Below are 20,749 nucleotides of genomic sequence, written 5' to 3'. Positions count from 1 at the left end.
TCCTCTTTCATGTCTTAACATATATATTACATTTTATTACCTACGTTTAACATTGCATTTTGATGTAGACTGTTAAGATTTTATAGATTGTGTCATGGATTTACCTCGTAAGAATGTTGATTTTCTTCTGCAAAAGCACAAATAACAGAAAAGGCAGCGAGGAGTTATGGAGATGTCACGTTCCACCTGGTTTACGGGCATCTTCACGATGTCCTCCCATGACCATACGACACACGCATCACTCAAACACCAGAACGGAGCACAGGGTAAAATATGTACATGGTTTATTTATTAGCATACAACTTTCAGGTTACTAAAACATTCAACCATTAACTGGTCAAACTCAAGATCATAAAAACTTAAGTAGATAAAAAAAATAATAATAAATGCAACTCCATTTACACATTTAGAAATCATGACTTTCATCAATGCAATTCAAACAAGTTCTTACACATGTAGGTTCATTTCATAAGACGCTTCTGTCAGAGCACAGTCAAAGCACAAGACGGTTCAAACAACATGAACTGAGGTTGTCCTGTTTCATAGCAATAAGTGAAAAAAATAAAAAAATTAAAAGACATCCATCAAGGCCTGGTCACACCAGAAAACGGCACAGCGTCTTTAATCTGAGTGTCTGTGTCAGAGGGTGATGTTGCTGCATGGTTGTTACTATAGAGAGAATTACAGCTCTCAACACTGACTAGTGTCTCAATAAAGAGACTTCACTTCACAAATGCTGCTTATCCACCATGAGCTTCAGGATCTGTTCCAAAACCTTGAAATCAAGGTTGAACCTTGAACGTCTTTTGATGTACTTATTGTTCTGACTCCCTCTGGTATTTTCTAAGTTAAACTACTTTCAGGTTTGTGAACCAGTTTATAAGAAAACTTCAAGAACCATAGTATAAACTGGTTTTGTGTACTAATCTAGCACAGCTTCCTCCATTCCTCCAAGGTTGTAAAGACAGATTGTTTTTAGTCAGTGGTGCAGCATCCAGAGATCTCCAAGAACTGAACCTGACATTAACCATTTGTACTGATCTACGTCCCCACCCTCAGAGACAGCAGTAATCACTGATCCAGTGGAATGACTTCAAATTAAATGTAAACCCTGGAGTGACGAGGCCTTTAGACGTAACATTCAAACCCCCTCTAGGCACCGACAACTAACAAGAGCACTTTTAATACTTCAGTCAAAGGCAGCCTTACAGTTAATGAATATGATGATTAGACATGAACAGTAGTCACCAAACACTGTGAATGGCACAGCTTTAAAATAAGAATAACCACCAAAGGAGGAAATGCATTAAGAGTACGACATGCTAAATAGAGAGCAAGCACACATTTTGTTTTTTCACAAAGAAAAAGTAAATCTCTTAAATCAATGCATAGGAAGGAAAAGATACACATTAATATTCACATGTACGACAGTCTACTGGAATGTTTGGAGCTGTACGTTATACGGTCACATCTGTCCACTGAAACTACCAAGCATCCTTTTAAAAATACACCAATGAGACAGCAAACGGACAGAAAATCACACTGATACGCACAGTTCTTTGAGACTGAATTCTATTCTAAGTTCAGCTTAAACAATCACTTAGAGCATGGGTGGGGTTGAGGTTTTCCACAGACGTTCAGAAGAATAAATTACCCTGTGCTTTAGTATTTAAAAGGAGTGTCTGAAAATAAAACAAATATATTAAAGCTCATAAATCCACAAGGACTAGGTTTGAAAAAATGTTTTTACTCAAAAATAAAATAGCTTGAAGGATGCCAGTTTCATTCTGCGCTTGACCTCCTTCTGTTTTCCCAAGCTAAATACAAGACACTTGAACCCTCGACTAATAAATGGGCCCATAAATAACAACCTTTAAATAATAATGCTGAAGTAGTGTTTAAGATTAAGAGCCAGGAGCTAAATCTAATCCTGGTCACCGACGGCCTGAATGGGACATGCACATGACAGCTGGTGGAAAGGGACAGATTGTAGAGACGCAGTATTAAGGGTGCAGGTCTGGGTGGTCCACGGGGAGGTGGGCTCTGCTGCCGGGCCGCTGCACAGCCTGCAGCTCCACTCGCTCAAACAGCTGCTACAGAAACAGACAGATTAGTCAGAGACACAGCGCTAAAGGAGCATTAATGATAGCTTTCCACAACACAGTTATTATCATAGCAAGTTCTACTGCGATTGTTTGTCAGGACGTCATTTTTCTTTTCATTTATTTGGCATTTTTGAGTTCCACGTTCCCACCGCGGCGGCATAGAAATGATGAGAGGGGGTTGTCCAAGTGTAAACATTTTACTAGACTTCTTCTCATATTCTGAAAGTGACTTTGGCCACTGGCAGTGATTACATTTCAACCCGGGCTGATAATAAATCAAAATACCTGTGATTAATTTGCTTTAGTCACATGTTAAATATGAAAATGAATCAAACACCTTCTGTTTTAATGACGGTGTATTAGTGCAGCCTGTGCAGTAAAATTTATTTACCACGACTGTTGAAGTAGCTTCTTCTCTTCACTTCAGAGCTGATGGAGCTTCTTGGGTGGCAAAACAACAAACTGTGTATGTCCGGTTGCTCTAGTTTCAGACCCTTCAATAAAACTTTGATAACTTTTACTGCTCTTTAAAGCTTTTTTTTCTCCAAGCTTCACTACTTCTACATTTCATTCTAAAAACTTTTTGGCCTGTGCACATTGTACAACTTATAACAACAAGACACACTGCAGCTTGTTAACATAAAATACAACTCAGTTTTAATCTGAGTTTTAATCTTTGTTTAGAGCAGTGGCGCTAACCTGGCTGACAGTGAGAGGTGTTGGATTTGGTTCAGTTTACACATCTGTTTGTGAGCGCGTTGGTGCAGCTTATGCAAATATTTAAGTGAGCGATCTGTATCACACCTACACCGCCACTCATCTAGCTTCGGTTTCACTGAAGTATTCGTATTGCGAGCAGGTGCAGTTCTATCACTTCTATCATGTGTAAATATAATATGTGGTGTTGTTGAAACGTTCTCATGATAATTTACATGTACATTAAAAAGCACCACTTCAGTTAAATTCTCTTACTCTGGCCTGTGAAGATGATCTTGGCAGGTTAGGAAAAAAACTAATTCCTCACCTGCCTCAAAGAAAACAACAACCAACAAACGATGAACGCTATTCATGCTTTCCCCCTTGTCCAACATTCCTCGCTGACACTAAATATTCTCATGTGTGCAGCCTAATTTACAGCTCTGCTGACGTGCCGCGGCTGGGCGGCGAGTTTGTACGTGGAGCCAAATGACACCTTATCACAGGCAGAACGCTGCTTGGATGAGATGCCAGGACGCCGACATGGCGCCATCTGCCTCTGAATGGATGCTCGGCAGGCATGAGCTGAACGGGCCAAGTCTGTTTTTCTACCCTGCAGTCATCCCGCTAGAGGCCGATCCATCATGCTGTTCAGCCTTTCACCTGGGAGGCTCCCAGAAACCAAAGATCCTGACTCATCCTGCTAGCTACGACCAGGATGGAGGCTGAATGGGAAAGAAAGGCTTTGTGTTCTGGAGCAGCCATGGGCCAATAACAACATGCCTACTATTCAGAAGTATTATACTCGACTAATTAAGAAGGTATTCTGATGAACTAGAATGATGGCGAGTTTTATTTTGAAAAGAACTTCTAATCACTCCCAAAGTCTCTGAGCAGTTAAGATGTTCTTTCTGGACTATATTATGGAACCTAATGCGTCTCAATGAACTCAGAAGATCCCTTCAGCACATTTACCGGATCTGCTAGTTCATTATTTTGGGCTTTTGTCCTGTAACTATTCTAGTGTCCAGCTGTTATTAAGAAAACCTAACTGAGGTTGATTTTCTGACTATTATAAACGGCTTATTGCTGGTCAGACACGGCGTTTCAGTCTAAACCTGGAGGAGACAGAGGACGAGAGAAGCTGGCAAGTGGGAACTGGGAAGGATGGGTGTACAGTATGTGTTCTCAGTCTGCTCGCTGGCCCTGGTGCACCCTTCTATCAACAACTGCTTATAAAAGTTTTGGGTTTACATTCCTCTACAGGACATGTATATGTATCGAGGCGCTCAGCAGGAATTTCAAATGAGAAGATTAATCTCCGCATGTGCCTGTACGGTAGCAGGGCAGTAGTTTATCCTTCCACAGGGGTGTACACTCTCAAAATTGTTGCCAAACATAACATTCCCAGAGTAAAGCATTTCCAGGGTATGTCTTACTGTGCCATAGACATGGTGGTGTCTATGCTACAGAGCAGACTGGGTCCTGTCCAGAATCTGTACAAAGTACTTTTCAGTATGAACTGGACCCAGCACATCCTAAATGAGCTGCACACATGAGGAAAAAGAAGGGATTTATTGTAGTGTAGAATGAAACAATTTATGGGATAAGATGTTCTCCTAAGAACAAAAGTTCAGCAGATATATAAAAGAGTCATCTGTTTTTGATGATCATACCCTGACGTTTCAAAAGGTTGTAGAATTATATGAATGAATATGGGATAATAATAATAACTGGAGAAGAATCCTCCTGATGAAACTACTTTAACAAACGAGGATAAGAAGTTTGACCGAGAAAGAAATGCCGCCTCTCAAAATGATAACACACCCTTTGAAAAATGTATTATTTGTGACTTGGTGAATCATTTCCAGAGTAGTTTAACATATCAGTAACTTTCTTTATAATAATTTCAACACTTGACCCATTAAAGAAACCACCTTGGACAAATTACACTTGGTGGCTCTCTATTGGTGGCATTCTATTATTTAAAGCCTGAAAACTGTGTTAGTAGACACGTAAACTCTATCTCCAATGTGAAGAATTCTCTGTGCAGTAGTTTTAATTGTTACTTGTGCAGTCTAGTATTACTGCACTGGATTCAAATTTCCTCAATGAGCATTAGTGTAACTAACAAATGATCTACACATATTCATGTCATGTCAAGTCATGAAACTAAGTCTTGAGGTACATCTATCAGTTTATCTTCAATTTGAAATAAGGTTATATGTCTCTGAGTTAGATGCACCATTCAGATGCAACAACTTGTTGTAACAGCACTGCTACCAAAGCTACTAACCTTCTAACCTTAGCTTAGTAAGAGCTTTATGAGTGGTACTTCGTAGGTCTGTCTCCAGATTAATGACCAAACCTTAGCCGTCAACATCGACCCAGTTATAATTGTTGACCGTGGATAAGAAACTCCACAGGAAATGGCGACACACAGTCACTCATTCAGCCATGTACTGGCGTCGCATAATAGTTGAAATAACTTGTCCCTGTGGTTTTTGGAAAGCAATTACATATCTTGGGCAGGAAATCCAAAGTGTTGGATGAGTCAAGGAAAACCACTGTGAGATGCCATGTAACCCAGCAGGCAAACACTCGATTATAACTCATGGGCTTAGAGTTTAGACACACAAGTGACCAAACCTTAGCCAATTATCATGGTCATCAGCCAGCTCCTCTGCTGGATTCACATTTTCATATATGCAGTAAATAAGAACTCCTTCTCAGGTGCATCAGTGACAAGAAACATAAGAACAACAATAAAATGTCAAGAGAGAAACATAAGCCACCGGTTTTCAGTTCAGTGAGCAGAACCAGTAGATGTGTAACCCAAATGAAACATGAGATCAGATTATGTGTTTAAAACAATTCCTTGCATATTATATTACATATTAAATATTGCTTTCGGTCACAACAAAGTCTATCACTGAAACACTCGAGCCATCATAAAATTCCTCTCCTCCTCTTCCTCAGACATGATACCAATGTGGTAGACGTCTGGCGGCCAGTAATGTAAACAAGGAAATGGGCTATTTTAACTAAAATGTGATAATTGTTTGATTACAGCTACTTAGAGACATGTTAGTGCAGGAAGAGTGCCATTGTGTTGAAAGGACACTTCATCAGTTTTTGGATACAGCTGCTGGGTTTGGCTCATGAATGTTCTCTAGACTGTGAACTCTGTGTGGATAAATCCCTCTGTGACTATATGACAAAAACGCTGGCCGCTATATGGCGTAAAGTCATAAAATAAGCAGAATGATCCTTTAAATACTTATGGAACCTCCCCCCAGTGGTAAGGCAGTTAACTGATATTACTCACACATGAAAAAGCCTGAAACTTTGATGTGGGATTTTTCTTTAAATGCAGGAGGAGGCATGCTGCATGAGAGCGCTGGACACCAGGGAACATACCGAGAAAACCCACTTTTATTACTGCTCTTAGACTCCAACCCCTTGTTTTCCATTCCTGGAAAAAAATATGTCTACTTCTCAAAAGTCTGTGCTTTGTTGTACATATTCAATGAACCATGATAAATCTTGTTAGATGTGAAATATTAATTATGAGACTCACCGTGTTAGCTTTTATCTAGTCAGGCTTCTGTCTTCGAATATGGTGACCTCAATCTGCACAAGACTGAGTCAAGGAAAATGAACAACAGCAAAGTTGGGTTCATTGCACGTTCAGATAAAAGGTAAATTAAATTTGATTTCTCCTCACTACTGTGAACATCTTTTAACTTATCAGGGATGAAGCATGTTTGGACGTGTTTGTGGAAGAAGCTATTTGCTTCCAAGCTTCTTGGGTGTTTCCAAGGAAGTGTCTGACTCCGGGCTAGTATTGCATTAGGCAGAGCTCTGTAAGCTGTTTACGCTGAAGAAAGTCCAACTTAAAAATGGCTATAGAACATCCTCTTGTGTCTTGTCATTGTAGAAAAGAGGTGGTCTGGCTATCTTTAGCGCTTTCGTGGATCTGGGCTTGGTGGCAGAAATAACCAGACTGTCACTGCAATCCGTTCTGTAAATGTGATCCACACAGGAGAACAAAGGAGTGTTTAAAAAATCCAATAAGAAGGACTTGGCAATGACTATGGTAGCCCTTTAACTGGTTCCTTGTGCCTTAAAAATTTATCTGCCAATTTAGACATTTGTATGTTGTCACCCTGCTGCTGGATTTGTTTTCCATTTGGAAATCAGAGGCAATATAGACAAGCTAACAAGTGTCCACTTGGAAAAAGGAAGCATATTATCTTAGCCTGTTATTGTTACTACAGTTTTCAATTAGGCAATTCTTTTAGTTTATGCTATTTTGTTATTTTACAACTGCAGATCCAACACGTGCAGTTCTACTGCTCCAACATTACAGAAAGCTAGTATTAGCAAGTACTGATGAAGGGAGAATGAAAAAATGACCAAACTGTCAACAGTCACAGCAGCCCTGTAACCCCTACACTCCCACAGTGATACCTTAAACCACATCTTTGGAGTTCCTTTTTAAAATAATAAGAATGGACAGGATTAAAAAAAAAAAAGTCCTGGAATGAAAGATACACTTCCATTTCCAAAACACATATGGTAAACTGGGGGAGCTACATCATCAGACAATTACAAATAAGTCCATGTTTTCTTGGTTCAAATGTTAAAACCACAGTTCAGGTGAGACATTCCCGTCAATCCGCCAGTCGTCCCGTGCCAAAGTCAGCACAACAGCGCAACAGTGCTGGAGAAATAAGCCAGATCACTGTCAACCATATAAAATCATAGGCAAGAGTGGGAACAAAGCTCAGCTGTGAACAATTTCAGTCATATTTTGTTATCCCTAATCTCCCATTGCTGCCCTGTTGCAATTAATTGGGATGTTGAGTCATCCCACACACACATATGCTGGGACAGCCAGGATGTTGGTGCACCCTCTGATTTTATGCAGATGCTATGGATTACATACTAACTTTCATCTGGTGTTTTAACGGGGTATGCCTACATAGCGCTGGATTTCCTGTAAGATGCCCGAACTGCTGCTTTCCATTTTCATCCAGCAGTTAGTGGGTGCAGAGGGCCTATAAATCACTGCATCTATTAGGTCATTGTGAAAGCTCCTTGTTCTGTTTAAAGCTGTAGGCCGATTAGATTCACATTTCCTGATCTCAGGGTATGTTTAACAAGTTAGAGTTTACCAAAATATTCAGCACACCATTCCTCTTTCCCGTTCATCCTCTTTCTTGCACAACAGGATTGTTTTTTTATAGTTACAACATTGTGGCTTTTATCCTTAGCTCTGCCTCTCTTTTGTTTGCTAGCAAACAGAGTTTAAGGTCTTTCTATTGCATCTGCTGTGTGTCGCAAGGAGAATAAAATTGTCAATTATAATGTTATGTAAGTGGAAACAAAGGAAGGATACAACTCGCAGGCCTCTCTCAATGGGATCAGTGAGCAGGAGGCCTCTCGGTGCGTAGATCTTGTCATTTTGTTCCTGGATAAACTTGGCAATCTTCTTCAGAACCTAAAAAGGGAACAGCAACCACAGCATTTTCATTTTTCACGCTTATCAGTTTGTCCATTTCTCGATGAGAAATCATCAGCACTGTTCTGACATTACAATCATCTGAAAAACTCAAAACAAAACAGTACTGAGGTCTGACGTGGACCAAAGCACAAGGCATGTGAGTCAATCTGTCAGATCCATTCACTGGTCCAGAATAAACGGTTTCTTGGTTTATTTTACACATTTTGTACAACTTTTCTTGCATGTCAGAACTTTGGCTGACTGTTGAGTTTTGTCTTGTGCCACCATGCGTTTTAATAGTGAGATATCTCAGCAGCCAGATGGCTTATCTGAACTGTCACATGAGGTAAACTGTTCTTTTTGTCCACAACATTGGTTTACTACCAAATACAGGCAAAACTGAAGATGTTCCCATCAACTCCAGTTGTATTTTAGTGCTAGGATGAACATTAAAAGGATGGTTTGTTTGAAGTGGGCGGTAAGTGGATCTTACTCCTGTATAACTGTCTCTCAATATTTGAATTTGTATGGGCTACATACATGGGTCCAGTTCAGCACCAATTATTTTAGCATCAATTACGTGTGTCAAGTTGGTATCGATTTAACAGATTGGTGCTCTTTGTTATTTATTCTATAATAACTTTCAAATTGAAATAATTTATTTTATGAATTCTGGCTCTCAGATGTCAAAGGAATTTGGTCATATGAAATGCATCCAACACACACACACAAAAACCAGTGATGCAGAGATTTAAAGAGCACTTGGAGAAGTGAAGTGAGAGTGTATTTCCAACAGATAGTGTCAGAAAGTACTGATGTCAGGAAAGTGCGGGGGTTTGGGAGGGTTTTAGATGCTTGTTTGTAGTTCAACAGAGAGCACTTGTCTTAAGAATGCCAGAGACGAAATTCTAGTCATTTATGGGATGAACAACCAAAATATTTCAAACGATACCCAGCAACAGTTAGGATGCAAACTGAGGATCCAACCCACCGCATTCTTGGACTGCACAGCTGAATAACAGAATCCTTTTTTACTTTGGTAATGATCAGTACATTTAAAATGCCTGACTTTATGAGCGCTCATAAAACCCCAACCGAGCCAAATGTTTTTTATCCCAGTCCACTCCTGTCCAGTAAAAGACAAATACTTAGGATTCAACTGATAAACTGATTCATTTATATTCCATATAAACTGTACCAGGAGGGATCTGAGATCCATATAAATCATATGTATTTGAAAGCTCTCATAGAGGTCATAAAACTTCAATTTACAGTCAAACTAAAAAGGTTCCACGGGCAAGGGTACAACATGTAGTCTTACAGTATTAACCCTTCACTTAAAATAGAAGTTCAGTGGTTCAAGCACCAAGAAAGGGAATATATATTTTTGGATGATGATTTTTTCCCCCTGAGATTCTTGTTCTCTTGTTGGTCTTCTATATGTCCTCCATTAAAACATGTTACTATATCTGTGTTTAAAAATGGTTACATGAAAGTGTGCATAGTTCAGTTTTTGACAGAGAATTATGGATTTAGTGTTGGTAAGAGCACTGTCGACTCTACACTTGTTGGTGATATAAAGTTGGGTTATAGAGTAACATAGATTTCAAGTATGACTATGAAGGTTCTTGGTCATGGTAATCCAAAAGCCGTTTTTTTTTCTCAGACGATAGTTATTCTATGATAAATGTTGTAATTCAAAACTTCCACTCGCTGAAATTGTTGGAATTTGCTTGCAATAAACAAAGGTTTCAAAACAGCTGGAAGCTTTTGGACTTGAGTTTTGGTTGCATGCACTCCAGCACTCATTTTATTTTGGATGAGCATGTTTCTGCCAAATCTTTTATTGCTATTACTGATACATTACATTTTTTTTCCATTAGCAAAAATGGCGTTAAATAACTACAGGTTTCTTCATTAAAAATATCTAAAATATAAAGATGAACATTGACCTGAAATCCACAAATTAATGGAAAAATTAATGGACGTATAATACTATAATACTCCCTTTGTTACTCTTATAACTTGTCCGTGACATGTTTGACAACGAGTGAAAATGTTTCCCACCTTCTCGTAGTGAGTCTCCATACACAGGAAGACCATGTAAGCTGTGAGGCAAGCCAGACAACCTTCAATGTACGACTGGCTTCCCAGCTTCTCTGCTTCAGCGTACAAGTTGTTGAGCGTCCGCACCGTCTCCTCAAACTGCTGCTTGTCAATCTGAATAGACAAGAGACATTGGGGAAGACCAAATGGTTAAAAAACAAGGCACAGGGCCAGGCATGTCTTTGGACAGCAGTGTCTGAGTGCAGGATATTGAGTGGAAATGTTGTCTTCTTAGCACCACATCATTTTTCCCCATACTTTCCATCTCAAAATAAATGCGGGGCTGGATTTTCTTGGACTGGTCATATATCAAGGGAGTGCTGGGCCTCTTTCCCGCATTTGGAAACACCTCCTGAAATGATTAGGATGCCTTGGCCGTGTGCTGTGTGAATGTTTCCACTTCATAACTGACAAGCCAAACACAGTGAAAGCTGGACACACGCACAGTGGCAATCCAAGAATCTCTGCTCTCTATAGCATTGACACACTCTGAGATAAAGACACATCTCTGCAGTACTGTGGAATGCAGACGGCTTTAGGGATAGCATGATCTCAAGAATTTATCAAATGTAGACTTGCCGCAGGAAAAGACTGATGGAGGGTGAAGGATGGTTAGATTTAGAGGCTGTTTTGACTGGGCTGTCGACACAAGTCCCATGCTGCTGTCCAGAACTGTTCAGATGATCTATCTGTGATACTGAAGGGAAAAGAAAGAGCCTCAAACCAGACCAGACGGGGAGCCAGCCAGGGGCCTCCTGAGCCTCTGAAAACCTTCCAATGTTCTGCTCCCATGTGCCCGAGGAATGCAACAACAAGCTCCAACACATCAGTGGTCCTAGGCGTGTTTAAGACTCGCCATCCAGAACCTTTGCTCCCCTTCTAATTTTTCGAATTCATAGGCTGTGATTCAGACCACAATTCTGTGCTCTCTTAGCATCCTTCCATTACGTTGGATGAAGCCACATTAGCAAAATATTAGACGAGAAAGCAGGGCTGAACAGAACACAGAATTCTCTTAATTGTAACTGTCACCAAATCCAGTGAGAATGTAGGAATAAGCATTAGACACAGGTCAGAGCAAACTGTCAATTAATTAAACCTTTTTGAACGGTTTGGCATCAGAGCAGCCAAATAAATTTAGAACTACGAGTGCTTTCCCAGTTTTCTGGAAAAGCATTTAAACAGGAAGGAGCTCCCAAAAATAATAAATCCCACAGCCAAACATAACTGTCTCCAAGTATGCGATGTTAGAGCACGAAAAACCTTTGCAAAATAAAAGGCCAGCTAACATGGCAAAATAAAACACTGAAGCAAGAAACGTTTACACAAAGAACATGATATTTTTTTGAAAACGTCTTAAAAAAGTCACCTAAAAATGTGCCACTAAACAGCTTGACATATTTCATACTGCATATTTCTTAAAAAGGGATTACAGCAAATCATTAAAAAAATGTGGGAAAACATTTTATGATGGGGGAATTAAGCTTTTACCTCCCAGAGGAAAGCCAGTCTTCATTTGTCCAGCTGTTGAGTGTCTATGCATGTGTGTGAACTGAATCCTACCAGAAAAACATGGGAGACCACCCAATCCAGAGGGAAGTGCCAATAAACCATGAGTGAGTGGTTTAAGTGTTGTGAAGCTGCTCTTTTTATGTGGTGCGAGCATTTTGAAACTGCAGCTCTCTGTCCTGTGAACTCTGAACTGCTTGGCTGGCACCGGCTTTAATGTGGCGTGGAGCCTGTTCAGTCTCAGCGACCTGCTCTGCCCCCTCCGCATCATGTCCGATGCCTGCTCTTAGCACACTTCCACTGTGGTTCATGCAAGGACAAAGTCTAGCACGGCTCCTCTGAAGACGCTGCAGACAGTATTTTTCTCTTTTGGCTCCACGTTGACACACACTGTCAATCTTTTTGCTGTCACTGCCGAAGCCTTACATATACACTCAAATAATCTTACACCTCATAGTATTGAGAATTTTTTTTTACAGACAATGTAACACTTCAACTGTGATTTGTTGAATCTGTAACCTGAACTGGATGGCTCAGAGGTTTACATTTACTCCTATATAGCATAATTAAAATGCTATATGGTATACTCTATGTTCTTGCTTGTGAACATTTCATCATGATGTTCCTCCAGTTTGTAGGGAAATGCAGCCACACCACAATAGAGTAGAAATGAGTGTGTATGTATTGTAAATAACTTGATTAATGTCCCGATGAAGGGTCAGAAAATGAAGTTGGTTCGACCTCCTCAAATCTAAAAACTCTAATGTATTTCCTGCTCCAGTCTAAAAACCTGAAGCCAAGGATGTCAGTGAAACAGAGGTTACTTTGTTCAGCTACATGTCAGATAGCTAACACTGAGATTAGTGAGGGAGCGGCCTGCACAACAAACGCTCAAAATCAATTTGCCCCAAGACTGATCTGCTCTGTCTGGGCTGAAACTGCAATTATTAGAGAGTATGTGTAAGACATAAAAGTCTCACATGCTTCACTTATTCAGACTGACAGTCAATAGCCATGAGTAATAACCTGAACTCTCTGGTTCTGATATTCTTGAAATAGTTTAGATCCTTAGAGAACCCCTTGAAGCAGCCTCGACAACAAAATGCACTGATCCCCATGACAAGACAGAGAGCACGGACATAAAAGACAATGTGAAATGTTGAAGTCATTATGAATAGCACAGTGAAGTGGGGTGTCCTACCCTGGTCTCCAGCTCAGAGGGGAACTTGGTCTGGAACTGGCACACGGTGCCATTGGTGTAATCTCTCTGGATGAAGACTTTGGCAGCGATTGCGGCTTGCTGCCTCATGTCCTGCAAGCTGTGAGTCTGTGGGAACAGGATGTAACAACTGATTCCTGGCCACACAAGGCACTGACATGTGGTTAGCAGATACATTGGAATGGAATCAGCTTTAATGTCATGCTACAACAAGCATGTTTACATTAATAAAGTGAGAACTGTTTGGACAGCACAGCCCTTTAATCAAGTGCACCAAAAGTTCAGGGTTTAGAAGTTACTGAAGAGATGCACATGAAGCCTTCTGTATCTTCACTGGTGATGCTCTGTAAAGTCTTGATCTGGCAATTATCTTCAACCAAGTTTCATCAAAGATTAATCAATCAATTATCAGTCTCTGACTCATTTATCTAGAGCACATTATTACAGATGCCTAGTCTTTGCCTATATGTATCAATGATAAATTCTAGTTTTATTCAAACTTTTACACTTAACAGCAAAGGCAGTTCCTGACATGCCTCCCATGCAGGGCAAATTTGTGCAACCTTTGTCTCATAAATAACAAAAACTTGCAGATCCTATAAAGAAATAAGAGTGTTCTTGGAAATGTCTTTTTACACAAAACTGTCTTTTCTTGGCAGGAATTGGGCAGCGATGGCCAGTCATCAAACTGACAATCGTTTCATCAAACTGACAATCGTTTCAGATCTACACCTGTGGATGATTTGTCCTCAAGGAAGTTTAGGCTTCAGAACTTTACTGCTGAACAGAATGACTCTGGGTATGATGGGTCCACACCAATTCACAAAACTGCCCATAGTCCTCTGCTGCATCCATCCACTGACTAGACTAACTGGGGGTTCTGCAGGTAGCAAATCTCAGTGTCATACACAAAGTCAGAATTGTACAGGTTAAAGAGAAAAGGGGCCGGGGTATGCGCCTGTGACGCTCAAGAGCTAATCACCACTGTGTCTGATTCACAGTCCTGAATGTGTGAATGCTAAAGATGACTGGTAAGGAAGTCCATTAATGAGGACACCAGAAGAGAACTGATATCCAGGCCAGTCATTTTTTTCCTCAAGTGGACAGTTTATGGTAAAATGGGCTGGGGCAACAGGAATGCTAGTATCCAATACAATAAAGTATGGCGCCCAATTACTTTGAAACCCCTACACCATGTCCACTGCCAGTTGTGTCCCACGTAGTTCAGTCAGTACTAATGTAAAACTTAAGAAGATCGTGGCAACACACTTCTACGGTAGCCCATTATCCTCACAAACGTCACGATATTTATTCTGTTAGGAGCATAGGGTAGGAGGGTTGAGAAGTGTAACCACGTACTCAAAGCCTTGTTTGTTGTTGCCTTATGGTTAAGACAGGCTATCGTGTGCTGATATACAAAGGCCTGGATACTCGTTGATTTTACACAAACACGTTGCCGGAATTACAGCATGTATTAATCGTTTAAAATATCCATACCGCAAGTTCTTAAGAGCGAAGCAGCTAACGATGGGGCTTGAAATTATTACTGAGCAATTTAGCTGCGAACCAGTGAGCTACCGGGCTAACGCTGCTCATATTTTCTTCTTTACACCATCAAATATTCTCCCTAAAATCACGACAGATACGACAGCTGGCGACGTTAAATTGTTCACACGGCTCTGAAAAATCAAAAAACAAAATAAAAACTCTTCACACTTATTCGTGTCTTACCTCTGCCATGTTTGTACAGTATTTCTGTTTATCTTCCGCTAGGAGTTTAGCACGTACTACGAAATAAGACGTCCGGAGAAGAACCTTTGTCGAGTAACGTTCCGGGGCGAGTAGGTTCCGAGGTGAACTGTGTACCCACCGGTGGACACTTAAAACTAACTGACACTAAATTAATTCGTGGCTAGCCGAAGTGAATATTTAAATTTAATTCTACTTCATACATCCTCTACATTTTATTTAAAGTACAGATTAAGTCCATTGCTTTCAAGGAAGGTAAGGGAGGCGGTAAAGTGCCTTATACTGCAGGTGTTGGTTAACCTTCTCACAGAGTGATATTCTTTTTCAAGCTGAGCAAAATGTCGCGCATAGTAATATCATCCTATGCTGTAAGTGCATTTTGGGCAGGTTTAGTATTGGACGGTACACTGCAAATCAAAAATATTTATATATTTTGCTCTTCTGAACGATCTGTCACGCATTATTCCATTCTTCTAAGAGTACAACAACAAAAATGGAAGCAGATATAATCTGACTATGAACACAGTAGCGTTCTTCAAAACGATTTCAAATGGCTGAGGTATATTTAGCATAATATGTTCAACCTCTGGTATTTTCCCTTTTATGACCATGACTCGTGTTTTGTTTTTCTTTTTTCTTTTATTTGTTACATAGGGACAACAGAGAACTCAAACTTAAGTTTCTGTTTTCACAACTGCATTTAATCCCAGTACCCAAGAGGTGCAGACGCTCTTGGCTATTGGACCATCACAGACTCCAAAAGCCACAAATGTGCAAGAAGATACATTTGACATTTTGAGAAAAAAGAAAAGAGAAACTCTTTCAAGGGACTCTGGGCTTTGAAACAAAGAATTTCCTGTGCTTGAGAAAACACAGGGCACACAACAAAATAAAAAATATTTGTGAAAATGCATCCAGATAGGAGTACTGCTGGCGAGTCGAACAGCTACGTAAGCTCTCTAAAACACGGCTAAGATGACGATGAGCAGAAAAAGTGTTCACCTCACACTTCTCTTAGAGAATCAGAGCAACAACTCTTGCCAAGTCAAGAGGTCGAGACAGATTTTTGCAGCCTGTCAGGAGCTGCTGCTACACAAATGATTTTTTTTTTCAGGCAGGAATGCATTTTTCACTGCTATCCAAAGTATCACGGGGGACTGGACCTGACTTTCAAGGGCTAATTAGTGGACGTGTATACATGTGAAAATCCAGCCATCACTGCTGCACGGGGCTTGTTTGTCTCCTGGCAAAGGGGGTGGGTCCCTCTCCTCTGTGATGGCCAGTAGGGGAGAGACCACTAATGAGCACCATTTGGGCTGTTCATTTACAACACATGCTGGTTAACAGCCCACGACAATGGATTTACTGCTGCTCAGGCCACTCTTGCAGAAGTGGCTCCCTAATGGAAACACTATACAACCTCTGTTGATGACCACCCCGTCCCCAGGCCTGCTTACAGAGAGAAACCGCAGCTGGATCGTTTGGCCAGTAAAATGTCACTCATGTAGGGATTATACGGTATACCGTATCATGACAAATCACGTCACTTAGTGTGACCAGTATTCCGTGCTTAACTGGAGACTGGAGATTTAGATGCACAAAACAAAAATGCCAAGTCAACAACGCTTAAGGTCAGGTACTAGGCAATACCAAAAGTGTGCGCTTTTTTATCTTGAAGCACAATGGGAGTAAAGTTGGCCGGGGACAGCACCGTGTGAACATCAGGCATGGAGGTTACTCTCAGCCTGTAAAGGAAAAAACGATCAATTACACTTTTATTATTTCATATTTAGTTTTCATGACTTTTGCCTCAAGATTGACCATAATTGCTCACATCTTGATTCTAGCATTTAGGATTCATGGCCAAAGGTTGAGGCAAAACTTAAATTAAAAAAACACCAAATAACAGTTGAATCACTGACGATGAAAATATAACATTTTCTCATTTCTGTTTTCAAATAATGAACCAATAGCCAGACTCTCAACACAATTTAGTTTTCAGTTATAGACTCGAGCACAGTTACAGTATGTGGTGCTTGCACTTTGCTTTAAGCATCTGTATTTTTACAAAAAATATTTAACGATCACTTTGAATGCCGGCCCTTAATGTGAAATTCAGCATTTTAACACAGTGGTATTGGAACATTTACTTAATTAAAGTGTGAGTTTTCTCCCACTTGGATGTCTCAGTTTGAAGCGATCCAGATCACAGCATGGCCTTTCATGGCTTGGCCGATAGTCCAGTACATACCGGATTCTATCCAGATACAAGCTGGTTCTTTTTAAAATTAGATTTTGAGCCAACAAACTAACAACTCGGAGCTACAATTGGAATGTGAAGCCATATTCATATCCTTGAGTTTGTACTCTCTCATGTGTTGCAAGACGTTAATCTTCTTTGGTCCAAAACTGCTTCCTGTGAAGATACACAGAAAGCCAAGCGGAAACAGAAGAACACTGCTGCCTTGTTTTTGACAGCGGCCAACACGTCCATATGATCTAGATGTTTCACTACAAAGAATATTAATAAAAAATAATAATGAAAAAAATGTGAGTTTTGGTGACCTCAGTTGGTGGCCTGTGGGAATTGCGGTCTTTTTAACATGTCCGTTATAGCAGGGACTAATGAGAAGAAATAATAATAAAAATAAATAAATAAATAATTTAAAAATAAATACATTTAAATGTAATTATAAGCACATAAATATGTCTATGCTTTACATTTATTTATTTTTATTTATTTCTGTGATACATTATATTCATATTTTCCATTTACTTTTATGTTTTATTAATTTGTGTATATGTACTTTTCTATGTTTGTCGATTCTGGCCCTGGTCGTCATTGCAAATGAGAACTTGTTCTCAATTGATTCACCTAGATAAATAAAGTTGGAAAAAAATAAAAAATAAAAATAAATAAAGGTCACCTTCCTAAATAAAAGATACAATGATCCTTAAATAAATAATGTATAAATAATGTACAAACAGGTTTATTTTTTTTATTTATGACCTGAATAGTTCCAACACTTTCCAAGCATTTCCCTTGGTATTATCATTATTTCTTTTCAGCTATCAGGTTGATTAAACAAAAACCGAGTCAGTGTTTGTAGCTGTTATTAATTTTTATACACATTCATACTTTGCTTAAATTATTGTTTTGTTTGCATGCCGCAATTTTGTATTTAACCATTCATTTAAGTAATCATTTAAGCTGTTTTATGATTTTATTTATTCATTTGCAACAACAATAACAATGCTGAGACAAACGCATATATGCTGGAAATGAATAAATACAAACATTGTTTTATGTATTTAAATACTTTAAATTTCAGATTTGATTTCTTTATGCCACATTTTATTATCTTTAATTATTCAGCAATGTTTTAGTCATTGTTTTGCCCTGCGTTGTCTGTCTACTTCAAAAATTTGTGCATTATCATTTATTTCCGTATTTCCTTCAAAATCCATTTATTTATTGAATAATCTACACACAGGCAGCATCTGCTCGATTGTTTTGTGTATTTAATGTATAGTTCTATAGTGTATAGTAATAATTATAGTGTATAGTTGTATGTTTAAATTCATTTTTTTACTTGTTTTGCCATTATTTAGTCATCATAGTTGTCCTCTTCTGCTGAGCGGTGGAAATTCACTTTTTGTCCCAAATCAGGCTGCTAAATGAAAGCCAGAAATCTCAGCACCTGCCCACATAATTATTCAGCCATAAGCATTCATCAGGAACCACATTAACCACCACAGCAAAAAGTGAGGCCAGTGAACTCCGGATTAATGATTTAATCTTATTGTTTTGCTTGTAACATAAAGTCGAAAGAGATGGGGAGTTTCTTTAAGCTTGCATTAAATAATTGAGATATTTCATGCACAAATGCCCCACATGTGCACCACTCAGGAGTCCCTCATGTCGCCCCAATTTACCAGTGTAATGAGATGACGTTATTACCTCACCTCCATGTGACTCACTTGCATCAGATGTGGTCGACAGCGCTCACTCAACAGCCCGTGGAAATTCAAACAATCACTTTCCTCAAGATGCCTGGGAGCGATTTAAAGGGAAACATACATGCCTCTAAATGTTTATTAGCTGTTTAATATCCTGTTTAGGGTGTCTTTTATCAGTTTGGTGCTGTTAAGTCCCTCAGTTAAGTCACCATTTCCTGTAGGCCCCAGTGTTTGTTAGAAAAGGTAAAAATGAATCCTCCCATTCTCTATAGTGTACAATGTGCACTTGAAACGGGTATCACACACACGTCTGTTGTTAAAAATTGTAAACCTGACTTTGTGGTGCAAATTCAACATAGAATGGCAAAGGCTCCCTATTCATGGTAGCAGGATGTGGGTTGCCCTCATGCTGGGCATGTTTTGACTCGGATTGGGGAGTCAGATTACCTCATATTTCATTCTGCAGTCTGAGAGGCATTAATCATCCTGTTAAATCGAGACAGTTTTATTGCATTGTGTGTCAGAGTGCTTATAACACACATAACTCTACCGCTCACTTAAGACCTGCGTACCCAAATGTCCAACTTAACAAGCACACATCTGTACAGCTGGACATTCCTTCACCGTTCCAATGACCAAAACGTTCCTTCGCTGAAACTCCTCCACCAATAAAGATTTTTTTGGATAGTTTTGTTGAGGACAATATAAATAAAAAGCCAATAGTGATGGATGAGTAAGATACTGATTCCACAATATTAAAGGACTCTGCAGACAGATTTCATGCTGCTGTGCCAGGCTGCAATACCAACCAGGCAGACTGAGCAACTGCCAACCAGCCCCCAAACACCACTTTAACTCCGTATTATTTGTGTCTAGGTAATTTGAACAACTCCGTCCTCAGTTTGTGGCCCTGGGCTTTTTGCACTTTATACGCAGAGCGAAAACGGTGCCAGCATCCTGTCTCACAATTGACTATCACCCACGCATTGCAGTTAAATTAGTTCTGCAGTCCACGAAACAAAGCATAATGCTACGCTTCATTTGCTTTATTTTTATTTTGAGATCATTGTATTGTTTTGTGTTCGGCGTCCCCAATCAAGTTCAGTGGAAACACAATAACTGAACTGAAGTGGAAAAGCTGAACAACTCATATTTAGAGTTGCGTCAGCGTGTCTGATGAGCATAAAATTACACTTATTTCAAAAGTTTATGCATTTCAAGTAGTTAAAAGACTTTATCACCATCAGGCTTTAAGGCATGGAGGCAACTTTTCCATCAACACTAACTTTAATTTAGGGAAGCTTACACACACACAAGCTCGATATTGTATTTTTAGTTTGTAGAGGAACAGACATTTTCATCAGGGAGTGTTATTGTACTTGGTTTAATGAGAAGCATGGACACGTTTCTCAAGGAAGAGACCAACAAAATCTTGAGAAAGGGACTGAATCTTGGTAAGATACGCACAGAAGCTGCACAGAAATGTTGTAGCCCATGGCAACACGCTCACCCGTCTTTTAAACAAAACCAGCTTTGTTGAGAGATGCTTTCTACTATGAAAAACATCTCCCCTAATCAAAACCTGTGTTTTCCATTATATGTTTGATCAGAAGCGCAAATCTTTTGTTTGTATTGTCTCTATCGCTTCCATGTCAAATGTGCAGCAGGTAATACGAGTACGTATTTCGCTAGACTGTCACTGACAGAAGCATGACATTTCTTTCCATTCTTTATAGCCTGGAGGAACGGAGGTCTGGAAACGAGCCTCAGTTTGGCAGTTCTCCGACACTTGTTTTGACATCGAAAGCTGCGGCATCGTGATGGTTTTTAGCAGGCCGTCTACTCCTGCACACCTGCCACCAGTGACGGGATATACACAGTATACAGTATATATAG

The 20,749-nt window shown here is 39.7% G+C and overlaps 1 protein-coding gene across 3 annotated transcripts; it reads right to left on the bottom strand.

Moving 5' to 3' along the window:
* Positions 1–267: 267 nt before the first annotated feature.
* Positions 268–14,980, bottom strand: LOC125012505 (golgin subfamily A member 7-like). Of its 3 annotated transcripts, none has more exons than XM_047592486.1 (6): positions 14,876–14,980; positions 13,127–13,252; positions 10,378–10,530; positions 8,206–8,307; positions 6,382–6,434; positions 268–2,090 (listed from the first exon to the last, which is right to left on the bottom strand). In XM_047592486.1, exons 1-5 carry the CDS (start codon positions 14,882–14,884, stop codon positions 6,393–6,395), a joined length of 432 nt encoding a protein of 143 aa, XP_047448442.1. In that variant the 5' UTR covers positions 14,885–14,980; the 3' UTR covers positions 268–2,090; positions 6,382–6,392. The 3 variants fall into 3 exon arrangements, with proteins under 3 accessions (XP_047448442.1, XP_047448441.1, XP_047448443.1); XM_047592485.1 differs by having other exon boundaries at positions 268–2,093; positions 6,383–6,434; XM_047592487.1 differs by lacking the exon at positions 268–2,090 and adding an exon at positions 2,100–6,276.
* Positions 14,981–20,749: the final 5,769 nt, after the last annotated feature.

This window comes from Mugil cephalus, chromosome 8 (assembly GCF_022458985.1).
Source record: "Mugil cephalus isolate CIBA_MC_2020 chromosome 8, CIBA_Mcephalus_1.1, whole genome shotgun sequence".
Lineage (NCBI taxonomy): Eukaryota > Metazoa > Chordata > Actinopteri > Mugiliformes > Mugilidae > Mugil > Mugil cephalus.
Note: the sequence above shows the minus strand (reverse complement) of the source record. Positions and strands in the feature narration are given on the sequence as shown.